The 20390-nt window shown below is 45.2% G+C and overlaps 1 protein-coding gene across 2 annotated transcripts in view; it reads right to left on the bottom strand.

Moving 5' to 3' along the window:
• Runx1 (runt-related transcription factor 1) overlaps window positions 1-14153 on the bottom strand; it is a 222772-nt gene extending 208619 nt beyond the window's left edge. For both annotated transcript variants that reach the window (XM_013027529.1, XM_013027530.1), the window contains exons 1-2: window positions 14062-14153; window positions 13728-13844 (exon numbers count right to left, since the gene is read on the bottom strand). In XM_013027529.1, coding sequence (XP_012882983.1) covers window positions 13728-13785 — 58 coding nt within the window. In that variant the 5' untranslated portion in view covers window positions 13786-13844; window positions 14062-14153. The remainder of the gene's footprint in view (window positions 1-13727; window positions 13845-14061) is intronic.
• Between the last annotated feature and the right edge of the window lie 6237 nt (window positions 14154-20390).

The following is a 20390-nucleotide window of genomic DNA, read 5'->3' as shown; positions in this document are numbered from 1 at the left end:
CTCCCACTCCATCGAAATCATTCTGCAAGCAGAGTCCCGTCCCGGGCCATGGGGGGGGGGTTGGGAGGAGGACCGCGCCCCTCCTCCAACTTGGGTACAGGAGCAGGCCACAGAGGCCCACGGGTAAATGCCCTCTGTGAGCCCAGGGGCCTGGGCTGGTGCCGGAGATGCTGAACTCCCTGCCCTCCCCTGCCCTCCCCTCCTTCCTTCTCACCTCCTTCCCCCCTTCCCCCCTTTCCCTTTCTTTTGGTGCAAGTATTAGGGCTTGAACTCAGGGCTAGGGCTCAGTCCCTTAGCTTTTCCCACTCAGGGCTGGCATTCCACTACTTCAGCCACATCTCCACTTCCTGCTCCTTGTTGGCCAATTAGAGATCAGAGTTCTCAGGAACTTTCCTGTCTGAGCTGGCTTCAAACTGTGATTCTGAGATGTCAGCCTCCTAAGTGGCTGGAATTACAGGTGTGCACTCAGGTGTGCCTTGCTCAGAAAGTCTGACAAGTTCCCTGGGGAAGCCCTGGCTGCAGTGACTACCCTTGGACTGGCAGAGCTTTGTGGGGAAGTCCATGTTCAGATGCTAATGGGCTAGAATGGAAGCTGAGCAGTCTTTATTCTCCAGGCTGTGGCCTTGCCAATGGAAAAGGAAATGCCGTTATGTTGTTCATGGGCTGGAAGTTTGAAACAGCAGAGAGATTTAAAATCCCAGTCAGTGGGGGTACACTTTCAGGGATTTGGGGAAGGCAAAGATAGGGGTTCAGAGTCAAGAGACAGTGAGTGATGGGCAGGATAACATCAAACAAATGAGAAGAACGTTCAAACATTACCATGTCCACCCCCCAGCAAGGAGCTCTGCTCTCAGTAAAAGTGTTTGCACACTTGCCCACATGCTTCAGAAGCTGGGTCATTTTATATTACCATACAGAGTTCAGAGCTGGCATTTGAACATCCAAAACCTAGGCCAAACCTAATCAAAATCTAGCTTTAGGATCTGGTAGCATGCACTGGAAAAAGCATGCCTTTGAGCTTCTTTTCTCTTTTTTACATTTTAATTAAAAAATTATCGTTAGATAGTGTACAAAGGAGTTTCAACTTGACATATCAATTTTTGAGTACAATGTATGAGTTTCACTTAATTACCATCGTTTGTGTGAGAACTGAGAAACTCGACTGGGAAATCCACCTTAGGTGAGTAAAATCACAAGAGAAGACTCGGCTACGAAGGCCTGGGTCCCAGGAGAAACTGGCAGGTGGAGAAAGCAGGTTCTGTTAAGCTTTGCTCGGGTCTGAAGTGGCCTGAAGAATTGACATCGATTCTATCAGAGTCAGCCAGATACTTCCTGCTACAGAGTAATTCTCAGAGACCACCCCGACCGCAGGGCTGATAGCTCAAAAAGCCAATTATCATGCGCTTTTGCCCATACGTGGGCATGTACAATGTACATGCCTATCTACATCTATGCATTAAACACGACCGACTATGGGACTGTTTGGAGAATGAGGGAAGACCAGTGGGAAAAAAAGTATAGTGGACAGAATGCTTTCAAAACCCACTTCAGTGCAGCTATGTTGTTTGAAGACATAAGGAATCTCCATGAAAGCTGTTGACCAAAGGAGGTTGGAGGGGGGAACTTTGGAAAAGATTGTTTTTCCTCAGGGCTAGCCTTCTATCACTTGAAACACATCTCTATTTCTAGCGTTTTGCTAGTTCATTGGAGATAAGCAGTTCTTAGATTTGTCTGCCCAAACTGGCCAGATTACACCCTCTGATCTTATCTCTTCAGTAGTTATAGTTGTGAGCCACAGATGCCCAGTTTAACCTTTTGTTTTTTGGTGGTGGTGGTGGGGCTTGAACTCAGGGCTTGGGTGCTATTTTGCTCAAGGCTAGTACTCTACCACTTTGAGTGACAGCTCCACTTCTGGTTTTTGTTTGTTTGTCTAGGTGGTTAATTGGAAATAAGAGTCTCAAGCATTTTCCTGCCTGGGTTGCTATCAAACAGTGATCCTCATATCTCATCCACTTGAGTAGCTAGGGTTACAGGTGTGAGCCACCAGTGCCCATCTCCCTTTATAGCATGAGAGTTTTTTGTCTTTTTTAAAAAAATTTCAGTTGTACACTTGGAAGAAGAAAAGCTGTTCCTGTGACCTCTCCAACGGCATTTTATTATTTTACTTTATTACTATTTTTTTATTACAGAGAATAATTAGCTTGAGCACCTTTTAATTTGTTCCCATTAAAATGTTTGCATAGCAACAATTAGAGGTTGGCATGCTCCTCGCATCTGCTCAGAGCAAGAGGGTTTCCCTGGCTGGAAGCTGCAGCCAAGCAGGGAGGGGGGGAGAGTCAGTCATTAATGCCCCCCCCACTCCTGGGGGTAGCCAGGGGGGAAAGAGAGGTACTTCCTCTACTCTGTGGTAAGGGGTGCCAGAATAATCAGATGAGAAATGCCTTTCATACAAATGCAGGTTAAAGGAAAGAAAGAGAAAAAAAAGAAAACCCAAAAACCTCAAACTACTTGAGCAAAGGCCGCACAGCAATGTCAGAGGATTGATGGGGAGGACTTTTGAAATGACAGAGGTATTTGGAGTCAGTAAAAACCTTGCAGAAAGCCTGCCTGCGTCGCACTGTACCCACAAGGCTTTGAGGCTGGAGGGTCAGGACTACCCAAGGGATAGGGACCAGGTATTGCAGTTATGGTAAGTCAGTTTCGTCTGAGTAGAAGTTGAACCTTGACTGTACAGTGATGTGAATGGCTTGGTCACTGCCTTACTGCAAATGTTGATCAAGGCCAAGGTCAGGGTCACTTCTCAGGAATTCCAGCTGGGGTGGAGAGTCCCGCTCACCATTACTTGGGTAGGTTATTTTGTAGGTCCTTCTACCTGTGGCTCCTAGGACCTGGGACTCAAGAAACATTTGGGGCACACAGTGGAAGGCTGTGCCGCCTCTCCAGGTCAGGCAAAGACAGGGCCAGCCTTGTGTAGCCTGGGAGCCGGCGTGTAGTCAGTTTTGCATGGGAAGTGCTTCACGGTGTCACCCCGCCCTCAGACCTCATGGCTCTCAAGACTGCCAAACAAAAACAACTGATAGTTGGGAGAGAAGACTTGTGCTCTAGAATCCTGAGAAAGGACAGTTGAGATGGGAAATTAAGCTTAGAGGAGCATGTACCCCCCCCCCAGAGGTGCTCAGGAGCTCTGTCTCGATGTGTCGCTCAAGAAAGCAGCTCTACTTGGGACAGGTTGCATGCAGTAACGGAAGGCAGGGGTGGGGATCTAAAGCCCTCACATCAAGCCTTCCCACTGTGTTCCACTCCAGGGCAGGGCATTATCAAGCCTTGGGTTCAGCAAGGCTCAACTCCCTCGTGAGTCTATCAGACAACTCTCAGTATCCACCTGTCCCCTCAGCGGGAGGCCTGTGGGCTGGGCATCCTTTGGACTTGGGCCCTTCCTGTCCAGTCTAACCTCAGGCCAGTCCTCACTTGTGCCAGCCACACTTTCTCCATAGGTGAGAACTGTTCTGAGAAGACCGGCTGACCAGTGTGAAGGAAGGCGAGGAACACGTGTGACAGAATGCCACTGCCTCGCAGAGACTACAGGCTCAATCGATACTCTGTGTTGCTGTGTCAGCTGTAATGTCTGCCAACTCACACACCTGCGAAGGAGCAGGAAGGTGGCATCTGCAATTCTGGTGGGAGAAGCAGACTCTTCTTCTTCAAGGGTGCCTGGTTCTAGGAACTGGGGACCACATTCCAAAATTAACAGGGGTGAATTTTCTTCCCCAGCCTCTCTTCAGGGTGGCCTGTTACTTAGTTGCCCGTTACTTGTCCGCTTTCTGTCTGTGTGCCCTACAGAAGGTCTTCGGGGCTGAGGGAGCAGTGATCATTGTTCTCTTAAAGTTCTCCCATACTGGCTCACTAACACCGCAGAGGGCTTTGGTCTGCTCATCGGGGGCAATGATGATGCTAATGTCTGTTGATTGGACTCTCACATGAAAATCCACCTCAGCAGTCCAGTGTGTACCTGCAAAACCCCCGACACAAGTCAAATAGACCTGGTTTTTGGTTCTGATTCATGCGTTGGCCAAATGTGGGACTTGAACAAGTGAATCTCTTCAAAAGTCCTAAAGTGGAGAGTTTTCTAAAATTGCTTGAGCCAAATATTATGGTCTCTTTCCAGAAGTTTGAGAAAATGCCTGGTTATGGTACTATGCAACATATACATGCGGTAATATATAACATGTACATCATATGTGCAGATATTACATATACAATATATAATATATAACATGTACAAATAGCTATGATTTCAAGTTGCCAAATGAGACTATATAGAATGATTATGTACACATGCATGTGCACACACACACACACACACACACATACCTTTAAGACTTACAAAGCATCATTGAATGGGACCATGTCTCATAGTTATATACCTCCTAGTTTATTTGTTTTTTAAACAAATTCATTGACTTCTGTGACACAATTATTTCTTTGTTTTGAGTAGAACCTAGGCAAAGCAGATGGGAGGCAGAGCTTTTTGCAAAGAGAAAAAGAAGGATGTAGGATGATTGGCAGCTAAATATACTTTCCATTGTGAGCATTTCTACGTCTTTCTATGACCCCTTTGAGTGCTAGTATTTGTTAAAGATGGCTAATGTTCCATTGTTCATCCCCTCTAAGGCTTTGAGGGCACCAGCTCTTCTGATCTTTGAAAATAGTGCATTCAATAAAAGTCACTTGGCAGCTTGAATCCCACACACATAACTTTGCTTGCACCTCTTCCTGCCATGTAATGCAGAAGGTGGAGCAAAGAGATGGGAATTGCTAAGGGAGGTGACCACTCTCCCCTTCCCTAGAGCTTCACACATGCATGCTTTCAGATGCTGCCAGCTGCATTCTTCCAAAGCGAGTTACTGTGGAGTTCAGCTGGGATGGAGGGAGCTACTCAGAAGCAGCCTGCAGAGAGGATGCAGGCAGGGCCCGGGGCACTGAGGAGTTCAAAGTGCAAACAGAAGCTGTTGGAGAAGTCGCTGCACACTGTGGCTGGCGTTAAAACGGCTGCTAGAAGATGGGGCTCCCAAGCCAGTGCCTGGTACTTAATCTGCATTCTCTTTTGCACATTTTGAAGATGTCATACAAACAAAATGTCAAAGGCGATGGACATTACAGAATGTGCACAGGAGATGAAAAGTAGTCCTTCATAAGTGATAAATGGCTTTGGCTTTTTTCTTTCTTTCTTTTCTTTTTTCTTATTTTATTTTGTTCCTGTACTGAAACTTAAACTTCGGATCTGGATGCTGCCCTTTAACTTTTTTTTGCTCAAGTCTGTTGCTCTACCACTTGTCATACCTCCATTTCTGGCTTTTTGCTGCTTAATTGAAGATAAGAGTCTCCTGGATGTGTCTGCCCAGGTTGGCTTTGAACTAGGATCCTCATATCCCAGGCTCTTGAGTAGCTAGAATTACAGGCATAAGCCACTGGCATCCAGCTATTATTTTTTTTTGGGGGGGAGGTCCGGTTGTGGGGCCTGAACTCTGGGCCTGGGCGCTGTCCCTCAGCTCTTCTCCAGCTATTATTTTTATCTCCCTAAAAAAAACCATTACCCACCATAGAGTGTGGCGAGGGCATGGCATGGATTACAATATGTTATAGGTCCATACATCTATTCACTTTTTTTTTAAGCATACCTCTACCAGGCCAGTCGATTCTTTTGCAACATTTTCTAGATTTTTCTTCAGCATCTCATCAGGAAGCCTCCCCTTTCCTTAAAATCCTATACATGTCAGAAGAATGTAAGAGCCATCAAGACCAATAAACTTCCAACAGAGTGGAAGGCAGAGGCTGCTATATAGCGTGGCTCCCAGTTGATACTGATTTATTGCTCAGATCTTACCAGCTTAGTTTCTATGTAAAACCAGAACAGTTTCTTCTGGGCAGTCACTGTCCACAGAGGACACCCAAAGACCAGAAGCAATAGCCAGATGGCCTGTGAAGAAGGTCAAGCGAGAACTTTGCCCTGGGACAACTTCTGGTCTCTCTCTCCCCAGGGCTATGGTTTTGAGATTTGATCTGTTGAGTCTTGGCTTGGAGTCAGTTTCACATGGTTTCATGTTTTACAGAAAAGAGAGTTATGTCCTAAGAAGAGCAGGCCATTGAGCAAGCCAAGTAGGAAATCAAGATTTTAATTTTTCGTGGCCTATACCACTGGGGTCCTTTGCAATGTCTGGAGACCTCACTGATTTAGAGCAAGTCCATCCAAACATAGACACCTGAGGAATGGGAGAGGGGAGCGGAGCGTACACAGTGCACAAGTCTCCAAACGAACACTGGTCTCACAGCCACACAAAATGAAAGGTTAATGTTATTTCATGGGAAGGCCTGAATAAGGACCTTCATTCCTTTCCTCTTTTTTTTTCCTTAAATGAAGCATTGACTCTCTCTCTGGGAGAGAGACTTACATCTAGACTCAGGAAGTAGACAGGGCCAGTAATTACAGGGCAAAAATAATCTGCAACTTGTAACGAGCAATACAAGGTGTTGTGTCTCCTAGATAGAGAGCCACTGTGTGGGGACTGTCAGATTTTCGTATTTCTAGGAAAGATAAAACATCTCCAGGTAAATTTAAGAAGGATCTTGTTTTTTAAATTGGTGTATGTTAGATTGTACACAGTAAGAGGTTTCTTGTTTCTGTATAGGAGTATATTTCGATCACATTCAGCTCCTCGATTAGGTTTATTATCCCTTCTCCACAGGAGAAACATTGAAAAGCAAGTTTCATTCAAGAAATTGGTAGAAGACTTGCAGTGTAGTGCAGTGGTAGAGCATGTGATCAGCATGTGTGGGCCTTTGAGTTCCATCTCTGAAACTGAAAACAGACAAAAACACAGAGAAAAGAAAGAAGGAAAGTGAAGAGGAAGGAAAGAAAGGCCAGAAAGTTCATGAGAGAGAATTTAAGCACAAACAGAACATCTCTGGGAAAGATTTCCCTAAAAAAGGAAATTAAAAACTTAGAGTGTTGCATTGAAGGGGTTTTGAGAATTCAAGAGAGTGAGGAAGAGGAAGAGCCACAATTTCTACCTGCTAGAGAGAGATAACAGCTCCTAGCCAGGTGTGGTTGCTCTGAGATGTGTAGCATTTCCAGAGACATGGGGCTGTCTGCTTTTGGGTGGCTCTAGGCTTTAGCATTGAGAATGGACATGTCATTGTTCTCTGAAGTTAAGAACCAGCTCCCCACTCCAGCCTATCATGTCCCACATGGCCTTACTTCCAATGAATCAAAAATAAATATCTGCTGCAGCATCTACCTGCAAACTTGAAGAAGGACGGAGGGAGAACTCCATTTCTAGGCAAGTCATTATCCCTGGGTATCCTGTGGGACGGTCTTGAGGTTAGTTCCCTTCTATAAAACTGCAGGATTTGCATAAACCCTATGCACCTCCTCCTAGGTACTTCTGGTCATTTCTAGATTGCTGATCATACCCAACACCATGGGAATGCTATGGAAGTATTTGTTTTTACAGTTCTGTGTAAGGAATAATGAATGACAAGAAAAACAATGTCTGTACAGCTTTAGTACAGACACACAATTTTTTCCCCAACTATTTTCCATCTGTAGTCACTGGATGAATGAATGAATGAATGGAGGAAGCTGACGATACAGACAGGGAGAGCCAATTGCATTTCTAAAGCCTTGCAGGCATAGCCAACACAACCAAGCCTACCCCACATCACCCTGGCCTCACCCCAGTCCATTTGTCCATCCTTCCTCTCATCTTTAACCCCTCTGCAGCCTATAGCGCGACACCTCCATCATCCTTGGAAGATTCCAGCCACAGGCATATGACATGCTTCTGGCCTCCAGGCTGTGGAAGCTTTTCTTTCTGAATAAAGACCAAGTCCACAGAGAGAATGGGTGGAGGGCCTCCCATCTCTTTTGAGCCTGGGCAGATCTGGGGCAAGGCCATCTTGGCTGTGGCTCAGCCCCGTAGTACCAGAACCCAGGAGCATCCTGTGTTCCTCTGTACCAGTTCTTGGCTGCTGGCTGCTGATGGCTTCTCCAGCTCCCATCTGTGGTCAGATTTTCCTCTACATGTAGCCAAGCGCAGTGCTCACTGATAAACCCGAGCAAGAGCTTCTCTTTCAGTTATAATATCCATCAGCTCTGGGTACAGCATTCGCTTTCCTGTTACTAAACGGTGGCACCAAGAGGATCGAAGGAGCAGAGGAGAAAGATGAGAGGAGAGAGGAAAGAAAAGGTTCTGCAGGCTGAGAGGAGTGACTGTGTGGAGTTTGTGTGAGCTTGCCAGTTCAAGACGCCAGTGGCGCTGGCAGGTTTGGGGCCCTGTCGTGTTTAAGAGCTGTCTTGTGTTTTCATTCTGCACTCCCTGATCAGGTCTCCGGCCTACAAAGATCTCAAAGGAAAAGCTGCTTCTCTACCATTCCAGGGAGCCATAATGATCCTATTTTGGGGGGGATAAAAGCCCCCTTGCTGGGCCCTGGTGGCTCACACTTGTAATCCTAGTTATTCAGGAGGCTGACACCTGAAAATTGTGGTTGAAGACAGCCTGGGCAGAAAAATTCAGGAGACTCTTATTTCCAATTATCCAGCAAAAAGCTGGAAGTGGAGCTGTGGCTCAAGTGGTAGAGTACTAGACTTGAGCAAAAGAAGCTCAGAGACAGTGTCAGGTCTTGGGTTCAAGCCCTAGGGGTCTCTCTCTCTCTCTCTCTCCTTGATTTGGCTTGAAGCTTCCTTTACACACCCCAAAGGCTAAACACAGACATTGGTAGCACATAAGGAAGCGGGATAGGGAGGCCAAGAACAAGTTATAAGAAAAGTGCTCTGGCAGATATTCATGTCTGTTCCAACAGCAGGATATCTTCTCTGATTTCTCTAAAGAATGGGAATTAGAAAAGCAAAATTGAGATGATTGGAAAATCTCTCCCATGTGTGGAATGGCGGGATTAAATTTTTCTTATCAAAAATAAAATACTGTGAAAAGCTCGTTCCATGTCGTTCAGCTAAGTAGATCTGTGATGTGTTTTTCTGGCGCCTCTGTCTGAGGCCTTCAAAGATTTTTGAACAGGAACTTGGTCATTGAGAGGCAAGTTTGTCTAGGACATTATTAGCCCCTTTTGCAGAACTGGAATGAGACAAATTTATTTATTGACTCATCTAGATCACTGGGAAGTTACCTGAGAAACTGAAAATTTGCACGCATTTCCTGTGGGGCCTTCCTGCCCTCCTCCCCCTCTCCCCCACAGCAGACCAAAAGCCAAAGCTGCCTTTGACAAAAGACAGAATGACAAATGTCACCAAGAAATTGTGAAGAAATTGTCAGAATCAGAGACCTATGTGGTAAACCTCCCTCAGGCTCAATGGGCAAAATGGCTTCTCCCTTCAAAAGAACCTTTTCGGCGGGGCATGAGCCTGTAATCCTAGCTACTCAAGAGGCTGAAATCTGAGGATCGTGGTATGAAGCCAGCCCAGGCAGGATAGTCCATGAGACTCTGATATCCAAGAAACTATTTAAAGAAATCTAGATATAGGGCTGTGGCTTAAGTGGTAGAGTGCTAGCCTTGAACAAAAAGAAGTTCACAGACAGCACTCAGGCCCTGAGTTCAAGACCCAGGATTGGGCCAAAAATATAAATAAATAAATAAATAAAAAGAACCTTCTAGAAAATAAAGTTATACCAGAATCCTCAATGAGCAAAAACATACCATATTTCTGGTATGTCCAGATACAAGTTTTACCAAAGGTTCTCTATATTTATAAGCTGAACTTGTGAAGTTACATACAGGACACTTAACAATGTTTTACCCTCTTTGCAGGCAGAGTGAATGGGTAGAAAAAGCCAGCAGGAAGGCTGGGAAGCTCATGGCTTCCTATGCAGAGAGATTCAGTGTCCAAAAGAACCAGCAAAAGGCAGGGCTGGAGGCCTGCCTCAAGTGGTTAAGCCCCAGCCATAAGTAAGCATGCATGGCTTTCAGTTCAAACAGCTTGAAATCGCCTTTTTGTCAGTCTCAAAAGTTTCCTGCTGTGCAGGCAAAGGGCACGGGTGTGAATTTAGGCAGGTTTTTTTTTAACACCTGAAAAAAATAGTTTCATAATGTGTAGGAAGTTTTAGATATGAATCTCCACCTCACAAAGGGAACCAGCATCTAATCCAGCTTCCTCGTGGGCCAGGGGAGATGGAACTGCGAGATATACCGAGAAAGAGCTGTATTGTGGCCCCTAAATTCATATATTAAATTCCCAACCCTTATGGTCCCTCAGAATGTGAGGGTATTTGGAGATACAGTCTTCAATGAGGCAGTGTAGGCAGACTGAGGTGTCAGCTGCAATATAGTTAGTGTCCTTACAAGAAGAGATCGAGACACAGGCATGAACAGGGACAGCCACCAGCCTCGGGGAGGCCTTACCGGAAATGTCAGGAAATTAATGTATACTCGTTCAGCAAATCTTTGGTGTTTTGTTACATGAGCCCAAATAGATGAACATAGATTTCCTTTGATAAAGGATACCCTCCTGGTGTGTGTGTGTGTGTGTGTGTGTGTGTGTGTGTACTGAAGCTTGAACTCAGGAACCTGAGTGCCATCCCTTAGCTTTTTACTCAAGGCTGTTGCTCTACCACTTGAGCCACAGTTCTACTTCTGACTTTTTGGTGGTTCATTGGAGATGAGAGTCTTACAGATATTCCTGGCCTGGCTGCCTTTGAACCGCAATCCTCAGATCTCAGCCTCCTGAGTAGCTGGGATTACAGGCGTTAGCCAAGGACACCCTGCCATCCTCCAGTTTAATGGATGGCTTTCTGTGACTTAAGTCTTCAGTCTAGAAATGTCTTAATAAAATTAAGAAATACCTTAATAAAAAATTGTTTGAAAAATGGTCACAAAACAGTGCTTCCAGAAAAGCACGTGACACCCATCCATTCAGCTTTGCATTCTGCAATTCCCTTTGGGGTGGGGGAAAAATGCCTGTGGTGAAGAAACCCAAGCCACGGAGAAGACAAACACCCAGCAATGTCGCTGAGATTTCTACCTGTGATTCTAGGAACTGAGGTATCTTGCCACTCAGGCTTTGCCTAGACCACTAAGCCACTTCTAAGAGCCAGGGTACCTGGGGCGTTTTGCAGAAATATGCATGCGTGGGGCACACAGCCACAACTTTCTTGGCTTCCTCCACGCACCTTTTTGAGGGGACCCAAGTTGGGTTTCTGCAAGACATTTTCTAGGGCTAACCACGTAGGGTGATGCTAAGGAATCACGAGTGAACATTTCATCTTCTTTAGCTGCACAGTAAAAGAGAACTTGGTGTGGGGGAGACAGAGCAAGGGTTCTTTCTCTGTGGTAGACCACATTTCTTTTGCATGCCTATGTCTCCAGCACACCGGCGCCTCTCACCAGGAGGAAGGGAACAATGGTTCCACATCTTCCCCACCCCCAACCCCACCCCGTTTCCACACGGCTATCTGGCTACAAATGAGTTATGGGTTTCCTTCTGTGAGAATTGCATAGACTGATAAAGGACCATCCCAGAAAGAAAACAAGATGTTGCAGGCAGCTCACAGTTGCAGGGCTAAGCCAGGATGTCATGTGCTATAAATTATAGGCGGCAGGGGTGACCACACAAAGCAGTGGCCGTGGCCAGCTAGCCTGGGACCGTGGGGGTGAGGGGGACTTGCTCCTGAGGGTGTGGATGTTTCCAGAATAACCTCTTGCCTCCTCTGATGAGTGGGAGGGCAATTTGAACCCTTGTGTTGATGGATCTCTTAGAAGAAATTAACCAGGAAGTTGTGGAGACTTCATCTGGCCTCTGAAATGAACCTCCATATTCTACTATGGACTTAGTGAGCCTGAAGACTTCCCTGGCAACCCCAGTGAGACCTCCGGATGACCAGTCTTTGCTTCTCTCCAGAGCCCCCAGCAAGGCAGGCAATCGGCTGGGGCTGGACACCTTCCATTTCTGTGTCTCTCACTAGTTTTGTTTTTGGAGCCAGTAGGGATGGCTTTGAAGGCCAGCCCTCCCAGCTGAGATCTCAACCTATTGCCCAATGAAATGCTCCAAAATTTCCTGAGTCTGCTTTGCTGGTTGATAAAATAGGAAACAATAACACATTCTGAGCAGAGTATTGAAAGCAGAGGAAAGACAGGAAGATTGTTTCTGTTTGACTCCCCAAATATTGCTTCCTCTCCTTGTTAGCAGCTCAGAGGAAATGAAGCCAGCTAGCAATCTTCAGCTTTTTACCCCTGCTGGTGTTTCTGTGACACCCGCCACACACACACACACACACACACACACACACACACACACACACACTGTAAGATGTGTGACTCACACACCACACTGTACTGGAACCATCTGAAGTCAAACTATTCACCTGGTTCAACTTCATTCCACTTGCTCCACTGCTAACAAGGGACCCCTTAAAGCTTGCAATCGGTGAAGGGCATGCTTTCTCTCTAAGTCCTTCCCCAACACACACACACACACACACACACACACACACACACACACACACACAAAACCCTTTGTCAAGATTTTATTTTAATTTTCTAAATTTCAGGGACCGGAGAGCTTAGGTGCTCGGTGGCACTCACAAGAGCATTTGTAGTGACAAATCGGCCGGCCAACCTTGTGCATTCCCCTGCTCACTTAGCTTTATGAATACAAAATGAGTCACAGATACTGCTTGGGTGTGCCAGAAAATTAATTATTCCCCCCTTTCTGTCCAGCTCCATCTCTCCATCCTGACTCTGCCAAATCATCCAGCCACACTCTGCCAGGGACATCCATCAGAGTGCATGCCTTGACACACAGCCGTGCCTGTGCAAAACGATTTTATTCATTGTTTTTGTTGGTTTCAGCATGGCTCTCTTTTACACACGCATCATACACTGTCACACACACTCATGGCTCAATCCCAGTCTTGCACATTTCAAGAGGTGGTTTGCAAATAAAAGCAGGAAGTTTTGCCCACCGCGGAGCTAGTCAAGAGTGTGCAATCTAATGATTTTTAGCTCTAAGGACAGTTAACTTAGGAAACATCTCCGCTGGTCTGGCTGAGGGTGAGACTTTGTAGGCAACAACTGGCTTGCTTTCTCTTTTTGAAAGAGGCTTCATAGCAAATGAGGCCACATGGAAAACCACGGCCCGGTCCCCTCTGAGCATTTTAACCTGAACAGCTCAGCTCAACAACTCCTGTTCTCTGCCTCTAGGAGAAAGTCAAGTTACCACCTTGGCCTTGAAATCTCCAGATTGTGCCCGTCAGAGCCCACGTAGCTCATCCATGCGCCTGCAAAGCCCTGGGGCAGGCTTGTTGTCTAGGCCACACGCTATGCTAAGTTCAGGATAATTCAGAGTCATTCCAGCAAGAAGCCAGCCACAAGTACTATCAAACCGAGGACACTTCTCATGCAAGTTTTCTAATCTCCAGAACTTGAAACAAGAATAGCATTAGTCATTTGCACTTGACACAATTCTCACACTGCAACAACCCTCTCCAACAACGGCTTAAGGCAGCATTTATTAAAACATTTCAGAAGAGGTGTCACCCAAAGAATAAGAAATCCAATAGCCTGGTAAATACACACCTCCGTTTGAATTCCTCCCTTGAAACCGACAGGGAACCGGCAGACACCCAGGAGATATGTCTGCGCCCAGACTCTGTACATTCCCATGTCCTTACACACAGGACTGAGCAGAAGTAGATATTAAAAGACCAGCATGTACTCACCTCTCATGAAGCATGGAGAATATGAAGGAAATGACTCAAATATGCTGTCTGAAGCCATCGCTTCCTTCAGCAAATGTACCCTCTTCGGAAGGCGGGGATTTCAAGAATTTCTTGAACCTTCAGAGTGAAAAACCAAGAAAGGTCACTATTTTTACTCTGTCTCCCATGGTAGCTCCTTTGGTCTCTCCTCCCCCTCCTGTCTCAACACCTCTGGGACTCGCAGAGCCCTATGAAAAATGTACCTTGGTGAAAACAAATATTCAAATTGTTAAAGATTAAAAAAAAAAAAAGAAAAAAAAAGGCGCCGCCTTGGCTGTGGGTTGAAAATGCTTACCACGCTGTGAAACCCTGTGGTTTTGCATTCAGTGTGATTCGTCCTGTCTAATGACCACTATGCCGGGCGGGCTCAGACTTCTGACACTGCCAGGGTACCCAACTTGTGGTTCTGTGGTTGTTTATGAGGCCCAAAGAAGTTTTCACACAACCCAAATTACAAATTTAACTGTTCCCCTTTCTCTAGTGCATCCTCATTGGTTCTTGCCAATCACGTGACTCCACTGATGTTAAGGTTTTTTTTTTTTACTTTCTGAGCAATCCCTTCTCCCTTCCTCCCTCCACCTGCCCTCCCTCAGAGTGTGTAAGAAAATAACCAAGTAGAACTTACAAGAGAGGGAAGGTAAGAAAGAAAGAAGTGACTCTCTTATTATATCCCAGTGCTTCTTGCTGATCTGATACAGCTGGGCTCCCATTGTTATTTGTGGTTTGGGGCACTACTAATTATTTTGATAAAGTTTTCATTGCTGCTTATTCAATAGGACTTTAACACTGCCATCAAGCAATGTGGCTGCTGTCATTTATAACGCTGGGCACCAGCTTCTTGGTGAAGATTGCATTGGCATAAGAGAAATACAAAGAATCCCAAAAAGCAAATCAAAGCCCAAGTTCTGTGGACAATCTGATCTTCTAATGAGGCTAACAACTTACTGGTGTTCTGAAGCTTGGGGAAAATGCATTTTGATTGTGAAACCATTTAAAGACAATTGAAGAGCCAAGTGGTAGGGCTTTAGTCCCCCTTAACTGATATGTTTAGTAGGTGTTCATTCCGATAAAGAGATCAAATCCTGCTACTCTTTTTCTACCTACTCTCATGCTCACATGTACAGCCTACCCACACTTCGGAGAAAGATCAGGGAAAGCAAAGATGAGACTACTGGGGTCTTTGAGGACAAAGCCTGGCTAGTCAGCCAACAGTTCCTTTCTGTTCTTTTCAGTCCTCAAGCTCTGCTTCTTGCCTTTCTCCAGAGCAACTCAGATTCACACCTGGAGTAAAACTACACTTGGAACCCACTAACATGTCACAATAGCTACTCAAGAAGCCACAGAGCCTGTTCTTTCGCAGCAGCCTTGAGGGAGAGTGACACACCTGCTCCTCAGCCTTCACAAGCCATGCCCGTTTGGAGGTGCATGAAAAAACATAGGGTAATTTTGATGTGAGTGAACTATCTCGTTTACGTGTATTTATTTATATTCCCTACCCCCTGGTTTTCCTGCTCACAAATAAAACACAGTTTCAAAAGGAAGATACACTTCTCTCATTAATTTCTTTTACTTGTTTTTCTTTTCCGTGTGTGTGTGTGTGTGTGTGTGTGTGTGTGTGTGTGTGTGCTGGTACTGAGGCTTGAACTCAGGGCCTGGTCATTGGTGCTCTACCTCTCGAGCTATAGCACCACTTCTGGCTTTTTGATGACTAATTGGAGATAAGAGTCTCACAGCCTTTTTTTTTTTTTAATTTCTTTTGCATGAGCTGGCTTCAAACCTCAATCCTCCGATCTCAGCCTCCTGTGTATCCACCAGTGCTCAGCTCTCAATTTTTTCTTCATTTTGTATGATTTGCATACCCCCCCTCATCCTGTATGCTAGAAGTTTGAAGGCACACACCCCTGAGAAACTCAAGTGATGCTAGGTTTCTAAATGCCACCCTGGATTCCAAGCAACAACCAGCCAGGGCATTCTGGGAAGTCTGAAAACTTGAAGAATTCCTCAGCTTGTCCTAATTAATTCGATACACGGGAGACCTCCACTGTTACTTTCAAGAGCACAGATCATTCCAAAAGACTCGCCTCCATTTTTGTTTTTTTAAACTCACCCACTCCCGTTCTGACCAAGGCAGGAATTGAAACTCGAAGGCTGTTTTCTCCTAGACTACCGAAAACTTCACTCGCCCAGATGTCTGCATGGCTCACACTGAACACAGTAAGAAGGCCTGTATTTCTTTTATGAAGCTTATTAATACCTAAATGCAATGTACATGTCACATTACTCCTCAGTGCAAATCTAGTCCACATCGTGTCCTTGACCAAGTCCAGCTGGAACAAAAGCCCCCAGGGCCAAGTTCTGTTCTTTCTTCTGGTATCTACTCATCACTGGAAGACTCTAGAAGCTGAGGGCTGTAATTGCAGCTGCCTTCTCAGAGTCGACTCAGACTTCATAACGGCTGAGAAATTCAAGAGGCAGTGCAGATTAATCCTGGGGATATTTCAGTTTAGAAATTCCCAGATGCTTTTAGCCTTAGGTGTCCAGATGTAGGCAAGGAGGGGCCAAGCGCATTGGCGAACTGCCTGAGTTCTCAGCTTCTCTCTCCTGGCGTAGTTATGCCGAATATGTGTCTCTCCCAGCGTGGCCTTCATAGGATAGGTCAGAATGGCAGATGCTTGCTTAGACTCCATTGAGTAGCTGTTACCAGGGCTGGGGTGTAGACAGGGCAGCAGGAGGCTGAAGATAGAGCCCCAGGGCTGGCCCTGCAATGCCTTAACTGCTTAACTGCCAGAACAGCTGAAGCAGAGCTTCACAGTTCGGTGGGGACAGCAGTTGGGACTTTTCTGGGCTGTGTCCAAGTCACTAGAATAAGTAGTGACTCCTCAGCCAGCTGCTGCTGAATTCGACCTTTCCCCTTCCTTACGGAGCCCAAGACCAACAGAGAAGTCTGTCATCAGAGAAACTGCCTGGAGAAATAGTTAATCCCATTTGAACCTGAACCGTTTAGGATTCCCGAGGTTCATGCATTGACCCACGCCCTCTCTCCTTGTTCCTGTCAGTGACTCAGATGGGGCTTGGGAAATGTACCCAAGCGGCTACAGTGGACTGTGGCCTTGCCAAGTCATTGGATGGCACTTTTTATCCTCATCCAGATTGGCAACAGCTTGAACATGACACTCCTGGGGATGGGATAGGGAATATGCTCGGGTGCCTTCTTTAATGGCCCTATAAAAATACCAGCAGAGGTTGGAAGATGAATAGTTGCATAACACTATAATTAATGCACAGACCTCTGTGTGCAGTCCAATCTCATTGGAACACTCTTTGGTCAACATTTTCATTATATGATTAGTTGGTTGCTGTCTGTGAATTCCATACAAGTATGATCAAACAGATTTGGGGGGCCAGAAAAATGGAGGCCACAATGGATCCTCCAAGTTGGATGTTGTCCAAAATTCCAGGAGGGACACACGGCTGAATTATCTCCATGTAGCATGCAGTTTGGCTAATGTCTAAATCTTCATTTTCCAAAAGAGGAGCTAACTGGACACTTCCATGTTATATGCTGATGAGTTGATTTTGAAGTTGAGCCACAGACACCAAAGCTTCATGGAGTCAACATACTCAGTACTTAGCCAATCTGATGGTCTGAAGTGACAGGAGAGCAGAGCAAGCTCACCTGTTAGGGGTCTTCCTCTCTGGACACTCATGATGCTGTCAAGCGGGGCGCAGCTCCTTCTGTACAAATCTCTCTCTCTGTAGATAAAAGCACAATTCAAATTGTTGCTACAAAATTTTATTTGATGCAGGCTAGAGTTTCAGTATTTATGCTGTGTGTGTGTGTGTGTGTGTGTGTGTGTGTGTGTGTGTGTGTGTGTGTGTGTGTGTATGTGAGTGATAGTGCTGGCACTTGAAATCTTGCTTGGCTTTTCACTCAGGCTGGCATTCTACCACTGAGCCACACCTCCACTTCTGTCTTTTTGCTAGTTAACTGGAAATAAGAGTCTTGATTTGTCTTCCTAGGCTGGCTTTGAGCCATGATCTTAGCCTCCTGAGTAGCTAAGATTACAAGCATGAGCTACCACTTGTTTTTGCTTCTTCTAGATGTAGATATATTGGTTTGTGGAGAGAAAAACACAGAAAGGAAAAGAGCAAGAGAGAGAGAAATCATCTGAAATTAGTTCATCAAAGGCATAATTTCTGAAGATATAATGGTAATTATTTCAAACAGAAGAGTTTAGACTGCTTAGCTGCTGTACGTGGAGACTGGGAGGCAGCAGTGCTGACATCACCTGGGAACTTGCTCGTAATCTGAGTCCTGGACTCCATCCCAGGCCCACGGAGTCAGAATCTGTATTTATACAAGATTCCCGGGTGACTCTGGTACACATTAATGTCAGAAAACTCCTCTGAGGGAAGACTCCTACAGGTTGGAATTTAATGACGAGAAAAGATGGTACTTGCTTATATTCTTTGAGAATGAATCTCATGTTCTCTGTTTCTGTCTCTATCTCTGTTTTTCTCTCTCTCCTCTCTTTCTTGCTCTTGAGAGTTTCCAAAAACATCTACATTTTCCATCATGTTTTCTTGGATTCCGTTTTTTTGGTTAAAGTCCTGGATGTTTCAAGACAGCTTACAAAAGGCACAGCTTATATCCTCCAAAGTAGCACTGTCTTGAATTGTCACTTTGTCTCCACATCGTTGAGTGTTGAGTTGGGGTTAAGTTTACAGTTTAGGCCTGACACTCTATGTAGACAGGCTCCCATGTGCTGTGTAGCTGGTGGTCACCCAGGTATAAACAGAAGGATTATTTTGTTTTTCCTCCTGGACCATCCAGACTTAGAATTTTCACCTAGTTTACAGTTTGGGAACACACATGTATCCTTGAATTCTTCCAGACGCACACCATGTGTTCTCATTGCAGGTGGCCCTGAAAATCTTCTCCAAGAAGGCCCCGCCTCTACTCCTCAGCCATTGTCCTTCGGATGTCACGCTCTGATCTCCACTTCAAAAGGAGGTCTCACCCTTCTACTGTTCCCACTTAGCACAGCTAACCCTTCCAAGGAGCCAGAGGCTCCATTTTCAAGGCACCCAGGAACTTGGCCTCTTCTCTTAAGATGCATCTGGATGGTTGGAGGCTTGCCTGGGCCCCGAGAGCTTATTTAGAATAGGTTCTCCTGACAGAGTTTTGGCCCTGCTGTTACCCATGTTATCTGAAACCAGAAGGTAGAACTGGAAAATTTAAACAAATCTTCCCTGAGAATAAGAGATGTTTAGCATTCGAGGTTTGGTCAAACGATAGAAAGAATTCTGAGCGGGTATTGAATTTTCTAGCCCCATGTATCCAGCCTTGAAGTTAATTTCAGCATGAGACTCACTCAGGGAAGCAAAGGGAAATGAATTTGAAATTACTTTGAGTTAAAGAAGCTAAAATTCACATTGGTTAAATAGCAGAATATTTAATAACTTTTGTATAGGTCACACACGGTGGTCAATGTTTCAGGCTGAATCAGAACAATTAGTTTTGGGAATTTTGGACTTTTTTTTTCCAGTTATGTTTTGTGTTGGTCCTAGGGCTTGAACTCAGGGCCTAGGTGCTGTCCCTGAGTTGTTCTTGCTCAAGGGAAACACACTACCACTTGAGCCACAGCTCAACTTTCGGGGTTTTTTTTTAGTAGTTAATTGGAGATTAGAGTCTCACAAGCTCTCCTGCCCTGGCTGGCTTTGAATCTAATCCTCAGACGAGCCTCTGAAGTAGCTAGGGTTACAGGCATGAACCACTGGTGCCTGGTGAACTTTGGACTTATATTTCAATTGTTACTTCTTTTTTTTTGTTGGCAGGAAAATAGGCAAATGAATAAGCTTCCATCTGACTTCGTAGAAACTAATGCACAATACTGCCTTTTTCAGTGGGGTGCTGTTTCAAACTATGCAAAAGGGTTTTGAATGGACTGAAGGAACAGCGCTGTGCTGAAATTTCAATATGGAAACATCCAATGTGTGAATTTCAATATTCACCCTTGCCAGATACCATAAAAGCATAGAGGGCAACAGGAGCGGAAAATAGCCTTTATGGCTGATGATACCGTCATTGTAATTTAATTTTTGAGTTCACTGTTGTCCATCATCTAGTTCTACAGATATAGGTTAAAATTGTTCCACAACCTCAAAATGTCAAAAAAAAATTCAGTTCTACTGAGAAACAAAATATTGGCACTTCAAAGTGTGTAGTGTGTATTTTAATTTCCTCCTCTTTGAATTCTTTTCCCTTCTTGTTGCCAGTTCAGAAACTGGCTGGGTTTCTGGGAGGAGAGCAGGAAGGAAGATCTGGTCCCTGTTTGGGTCTGATTTCACCTCCCTCTCAAGCTTCTACTTCATCCAAGCAGTGAAAAGAAACTGAGGCATTTCCCTGTGGTGTGGTAACTACAACACAGCCACCAGGACATGACTGCCAGCACCTGGAGCTGGCTGGAAGCCATCAGCCACAGGACATTGTCACTGGAGCCTGGAAGCTGTGGAGATTTGATGTGGATATGTAATTGTGGTGAGAGTATTTCACATGTGATCTACCTTTATAACGAAAACATAATTAATTAATTTAATATAAAAATTAATCTCTTCCTTAGT

The sequence above is a fragment of the Dipodomys ordii genome, unplaced genomic scaffold, assembly GCF_000151885.1.
Source record: "Dipodomys ordii isolate 6190 unplaced genomic scaffold, Dord_2.0 Scaffold104, whole genome shotgun sequence".
NCBI lineage: Eukaryota > Metazoa > Chordata > Mammalia > Rodentia > Heteromyidae > Dipodomys > Dipodomys ordii.
This window is presented reverse-complemented; position numbering and strand designations above follow the sequence as displayed.